The sequence below is a fragment of the Loa loa genome, assembly GCF_000183805.2.
Source record: "Loa loa unplaced genomic scaffold supercont3.133, whole genome shotgun sequence".
In the NCBI taxonomy this organism is placed as follows: domain Eukaryota; kingdom Metazoa; phylum Nematoda; class Chromadorea; order Rhabditida; family Onchocercidae; genus Loa; species Loa loa.
Window position 1 is genome coordinate 90,746 of NW_018108313.1, and position 6,397 is coordinate 97,142.

At 30.2% G+C, this 6,397-nt stretch overlaps 2 protein-coding genes across 2 annotated transcripts; both read right to left on the reverse strand.

Annotated features, from left to right (window-relative positions):
• Positions 1–344: 344 nt before the first annotated feature.
• On the reverse strand, positions 345–2,334 carry LOAG_17820 (hypothetical protein; the record flags this gene model as incomplete). Its single annotated transcript, XM_020450484.1, has 5 exons — positions 345–469; positions 885–1,001; positions 1,181–1,411; positions 1,686–1,981; positions 2,283–2,334. 5 exons carry the CDS (start codon positions 2,332–2,334, stop codon positions 449–451), a joined length of 717 nt encoding a protein of 238 aa, XP_020305834.1. The 3' UTR covers positions 345–448.
• Positions 2,335–4,004: 1,670 nt separating this feature from the next.
• LOAG_17821 (protein-tyrosine phosphatase) lies at positions 4,005–5,725 on the reverse strand (the record flags this gene model as incomplete). The annotated part of the gene is made up of 4 exons (XM_003147142.2): positions 4,005–4,253; positions 4,580–4,756; positions 4,856–4,977; positions 5,449–5,725. 4 exons carry the CDS (start codon positions 5,723–5,725, stop codon positions 4,005–4,007), a joined length of 825 nt encoding a protein of 274 aa, XP_003147190.2.
• Between the last annotated feature and the right edge of the window lie 672 nt (positions 5,726–6,397).

The following is a 6,397-nucleotide window of genomic DNA, read 5'->3' on the forward strand; positions in this document are numbered from 1 at the left end:
TAATTTTTCAGGTGTCATAAATATTTATTGCAGAATTTCTTGCTATTTCCATTTCATTTTGGAAAATAATGATGAAAATGAGATAGGACATAATACCACTCAGTGGAGCAGGTATTACGAATATTTTGCTTATATTTCATTTTCATATTTTCATTCTTTTATTCACATGAAATTCAAATCGATGAGCTTCATAGATTCATGCAGAATGTGTGCTGATTATGGAATGCATGAATGACAAATTGCAGCAGTTTCATTTGGATATTTTATAAATTGTATATAATGATTCTTGTTTATTTTTTCTACGATTGTGATAACAAAATGAAACGAAAAGTTAGAATATATGTTTACTACATTATTGAATGTAATTTAACACAAGGAATGCATTTGTTTTCAAAATTACATAAATGTGCAATATCACCGGAATCGGGATGGGGAGAATTCTCCTTTACTATTTTTGACCTCTGCTTTTCTGAAAATTCGAAAATTTCAACTATTCACAGATTTTTTTCTCCATATGAATGCTATTGATTACTCGTGTGATGAATTTCACTCTCCATTGCTTGTAATATGAGTGAAATATTAACTTTTGCTAATGAAATGGGATTTAACAAAGAACTAATGTTTGGGTTGTTTCACTGTTTCAATTCCAATGGTTGTTTTAATTTGTTTAACTAATAGTGTTAGTATTATGTATTACCATATATTGCCTTCTAATTTCATAATTATTTTACCACTTTTAAGCTTTAAACATAATTAAGTATGACGTCATTTCTTATATTCTGATTTTTGGAACCTCAGCGATGCATTTCAATTTTATGTATTTGTCTTTAACACCAATAAACAAATTACATATATGAAAAATTAGAATGGAGTAATTAAGGAACCTTTGATTTCGACGAACTTTTTAGCAACTTTTCGGCACCTCCTATATTTTCTTTGCTTTTATTTACTGGCATACTTGCAACGTATTCTGCGCCATCATCCATTGCTCTATCAAAGTACTAAAATCGTAATTCAATTTTTATTAAGATATAAAAATTTCAACAAAATTCTGAATAAATTGAACCATTTTTTTCTTCGGAATTATTGCTATTAATTACAAATTGAAATAAAAGTAATGGGATTTTTCAGGATTTAAAAAAAAGAACTGAAATCTTTTATTAATAGGAGAATAAATAACCTCTTCCGGAAGCATATTCATCATATATTTCTCTGTCATATCTCGACTTTCTGTTTCAACGGCTCCGTATGTACGTGCATAGAGGGGTTGCATAAAGACATAATCAGCTGTGTCAATTTCATCCTCTTTTGGTACAGGATTTTCCACCAATTGTTTAATTTTCAAAACCTCATCACTGAGGAATGCATATACTGACCGAGAAGCAACTTCTTCAACTTCTGGTTTTCCTGTCTAAATTTGCGTTTTCTAAATTTCCAAATTAAAAATTTTCTTTTCTAATATTTGAAATTATTAATCTCAGGTTTTACTGTTATGCAAAACGTAATAATGATAATTTATCCTTTCATAATACAATTTGGAATTGTCATCTTTTAAATTTTATAAGTAAATTATTTCGTTTTTTTTTTTTAGTCACAACTATTATTCAAGTTTCATTCTATGTTTTTGGAGAAAAAACAAACAAAAAAAGAGAGAAAAGATGATTGGAAACAATTGGATGTATCACCTCAGTTTCTGCAATTTTCGTCCCTTGTATAATTTCCTTCACGTTATTATCAGGAACTTCAACATCTAATGCTTGATCATCCTTTTGTACATTTTGAATAACACTCGCTTCTATTGGTACCACTTTATCATTCTTTGTTTTTCGTTGTTCCTTACGCATTGACGCTTTCGTTCCGGTCATTTGCTCTTTACGATACGTTTCTAGTAATGCCTTCTGAGCTTCTTGATATTCTTGCTGAAGATTAGTCTGTGATCGTGATAATTTCGCCGCTGTCACTTGATGTCGCTGTGTTGGAACTAAAAAAAAAAAAAACGAAAGAAAGGAGAGTTTGGATGGATTAATCAAAGAGGAAAAGAATTTTTTTAATAAAAATAATTGATTAGTCCACTGATCGATGTAATTTTTACTCAGTTACGAATAAACATTTAAATTTAAAGTATCAATTAGTCAATCAATCAATCAATCAATGATGTATATTTGCATGATTTCCCAGTGATTATAGCAAGTACTCAAAATAATCATTGAAAAAGTGAGCCAACTAAAATTTAAGAGCTATCAGCTAATTAGTAGTTTTCAACCAATGCCTGTACAGTACACTTTCAACACTTCCGATTCCCTTAAACTCAGTAACAAATGACTGCCATTTCATGTTCGTCCTCTTTTCTTATTCTCATTTAAATTCACATTAATTAAAATGAAACAAAAAGAATGAGTGAACACTGAATTGAGAAAGGAAAACAAAAAAAAAAAACTTTTGAATTGACAATTCCTTTTTCTTTTTTTTTTCACGAAATTTAGCCAAAATTTTATTAAGTGTAATTTTAAAATTTCGAAACGAAAAATCGATGAAGAAAATAATTAGGCGATAATCGTACTGGCACAAATTCTTCGATAGTTCCTGTTGTCTGAAAATAAAAAAAAAATGACAAATAATTCAATCAAAGAAAATTTAAATTTTAAGGTTTAAAAATATGAGAAAGAAGGACGAAAAAAGTAACGACAGTTCCCGAAGAAATACTGTTTTCTTTTTGATCGATCCTTTCTTTTTCTTCAGCTGTTGAACAGACTTTGAATTATTGCCTGTCGTCGATGGAGAAGTAATATCCTGACTTTTTGACGTTCCGGTCGATGTGGGTGAACCCTTTCTCCGTATCGGTATTGGTGATACTGATGATGGTGACACTGTTGTCATCGATTCTGGTGTAATCGGTTTTTTGGCCGTAATTTTTCGTTTTATCATAAATCGGTAACGGAATTTGCATCCGATGTGTACGTGTAAAATAAAAATGCTCATAATCGCGGCAAAATTCTAAAAAATTGCATGCAATAATATGCTGCAGAAATGACTTGATCTTATTTAAAAGAAAAAAAAATGCCAAAAAAAATTTCATATAACTTCATCCGAAGACAGTGGCATGCATGAATGCATGCATGAAGCGTTGCACGGTACTGCAACAACATGTATTCATATCTTACTAAAGTAACAATTTTGCAAATATTATGCAAACTCTGCAAATAGAAATGCTATAAATGATTTTGTCTTTGCAATTCAATTGCTTTTACACTTCTTACGCATGCATGCATGCATAACTCTTTTAAGTAGGCAAATTTATTCAGGAGCACACTAATTAATAATAGTAAAAGAATTTTTCCAAAAACTTTTTGAAAAATTTAAAATTTGAACTTACTTGAAACAGCTTTATCAGATACGATGCCTTTATTAACCAATCGTTGTATTGTAAGATAATGTATGTACAAATATTGTTCTTCATTTTGAACTGCACGTGAACGTTGTGATCTAACTGACCAAATAATATCTGTCACCACTGGTATACGACATGACAACAGTGTTCTGCAATAATTTTCTCTAATTTTGTTTAAAAAAATTTCGGAAAAAGAAAGAATTTTAATTCAAATGATTCGGTTAAAATGAAATTCATGGAATATTGTTATATAAATTATTAAAATATTTTTGCGTTATTTTTATTTACAACAGTTTCCTCTTTTTCCATTTTAAATTATCAAATTTCGTTAATTATCCTCATAAAAGCGATCCATTTTTGATAATAGAAAATGAATGAATTAAAAAACTAAAAATAATTTCATTACTGGTTTTTTTTTCTTTAAGCTATTTGCATAGTTCATTTCATTTTTATATTTAATATTGATATCTTATTGGATCAAATAATCTGTTTGTTTAATATTTTATTTGAGCAAAACAAAAAGGTAACAACATTACTCAGCCCTGTTGAATCATCTAATTTTAGGTTTTTTTTTGGTTTTATTTTAATATTTTTATTTGAAGGTTTAAATAAAAATTTAAACTTGCCTAGAAAGTAATTCGAGCACCACCAATGTACCCGTGCGTCCAATTCCAGCTGAACAGTGTATAACAGTAGGTGTTTTTCGGGCTCGAGCTGAGCTAAGTAATGTATACGGCACTGTTAATTGACTAGGGACAAATTTATCAGGCCAAGATACCCACTGATAATGAGCAAGAGGACGTCGTGCACCACGATATGTTAACAACAACGCAGTACAGTGCACGTCCGGATCACTTGTTCGTTTCTGGAACTATTTCAGTTTAACAACAGTTCTCTCATTTCATCAGAAATTCAATGTGTCATTTCTGATGGATATTTCCCTGAAACCTTTTTGGTACAAAATATTTAATTTACTGCTACCTTACTTTATTTTATGAGCCATTTTTAATATTTCATGCGATAATTTGTAAAATAGTAATCAGTGATAAAAACATCGTTGCATTTCTGATCCATTAGTACATAATGTTTTGAATTATCATTAATTGCCATATTTCAATTGGTTTTTTTTTTTAGTATTTATAAGTGATGATTATGTAAAAGAAAAAAAAAAGGAAGAAAATGATAGCTTACTTCAACAGCTCGAATTGTAATCCCACAAAATGTAAGCATTTGGCCTTGATTTATTGGCCAATATTGGGCGCATTTGCTACGATTTTCTTCAAGCGTGCGACAAAGCATTATTATTAATTCAACATTTTCTTGCCAAATCATACGCCAAAAATCACCACAAGTTTGATTCAATGGTCCCTTAATATAATATAATCAGTACGATTGCATTTGCTTAATAATAATAACAATTATTATTACTATAATAATAATAAATGGAAATGGAGAGGAATTGAATACTTGTGTACAGATGAAGGGATAATCAAGAAGTTCATTGTTAATCCAATTCGCATGTATGAAATCACCTTGACATTCTGGCCACGGTTTAAGGAGCACACGAGTGTTATCCAAGCACATAATGTCTGCAAAGTATCCTTCCTTTATTCGTTGTAAATCGAAAATTGAAATATCCGAAAAAAGAAACGCATATAATTATAACTTATCTATAATTACTATTATTATTTCTGTTACATAGTTAATTAGTGATAATAATACAATAATATAATAATTCGATAAAGCAAAAGTGCAGCAATATAATGATGCAACAATTCAGTAATGTAATGGTGCAGTAATTCAGTACTGCGGTGGCAGTAGGAGTAATATTGCAAATTATTATATCAGGTCATGTAAATGGAAAGTTAAAAAGAACGCAGAAAATCTTTTCAAACTTGATCACTATTATGATCGTAATAGATATTATTTAAATTACTTTACCTCATGATAGAAATTAAATTAAATTTTATTCCGTTTATTAAAACTGACCTCATTGCGTAAGTGCACGTAAGTAATTTAGCAAATAAAATGAAGTACTGAAAACACTGATGAGTATGTACCGTGGTATCGGCATTTGGTTCGATTCATTTTTTGGGCATTAGATGTTAAATTATGTGGATGTGGTCCACGTGCTTGTAATTTGCAAAAGCTATTCCGCAATCCTTCAAGACCCAATGTACTCGTTTGTTCCGCAAATGCTCTCATTGCCGCAACTGCCGCTGATATTTTTGGTGCTTCCTTCATGGCAGTCGTAGTTTCTGTTACTTCATGATCAGTGCGTTTTTCGACTATTTGCCTTCTGAATTGCGATTCTGATTTGTTTTGTTCATGTAACATTCATTGTTTTGGGGTTGAATAAATGCAAGCTATGATATAATACATAATTTCGGATCCGGTTGTTTTGATTTAGGAAGACAATGTGTGCCATGTCATCACCATTAGGATCTAATGATACATAACTCCGGATTCAGTTGTAAGAAGAAGCAGACCGCGTCATTATTTATATCCCTTAAGAGCTAATGAGTGCAAATTAATCGAGGCGAGTTGAAGGAAGAATATATGCTATATTTTCTCTCACAATAATCTAATTGATTATATTCAAATTACGCAACAACCGAAATAACTTCAACTCAAGCTGAAGTGATAAACTTACTCATTTCGCTCTCTTCATTAATTAGGGAATATGAGTACAGTAATTAGTTGGCCAACTTTCTAAAGCTTTTTTTGAGAAATCAACTTGAATTTTTTATTATCCATTATCCTCATTTTTTGCGCTTTGCAGAAGACCATTAAACTCATTATGTGGAAGAAGTCAATTTATGACTAATCAGACAATAATTGAAGAACTGATTTAAAACAGGATTTCTCGACATAACTCACCATTCTCTGTACAGAAGTACTTTACTTACTCATATTCTACAGTTTATACAATCTTCATAATTAGCCTAATGGTACACAAATTTTATATATATATATATATATATATATATATATATATATATATATATA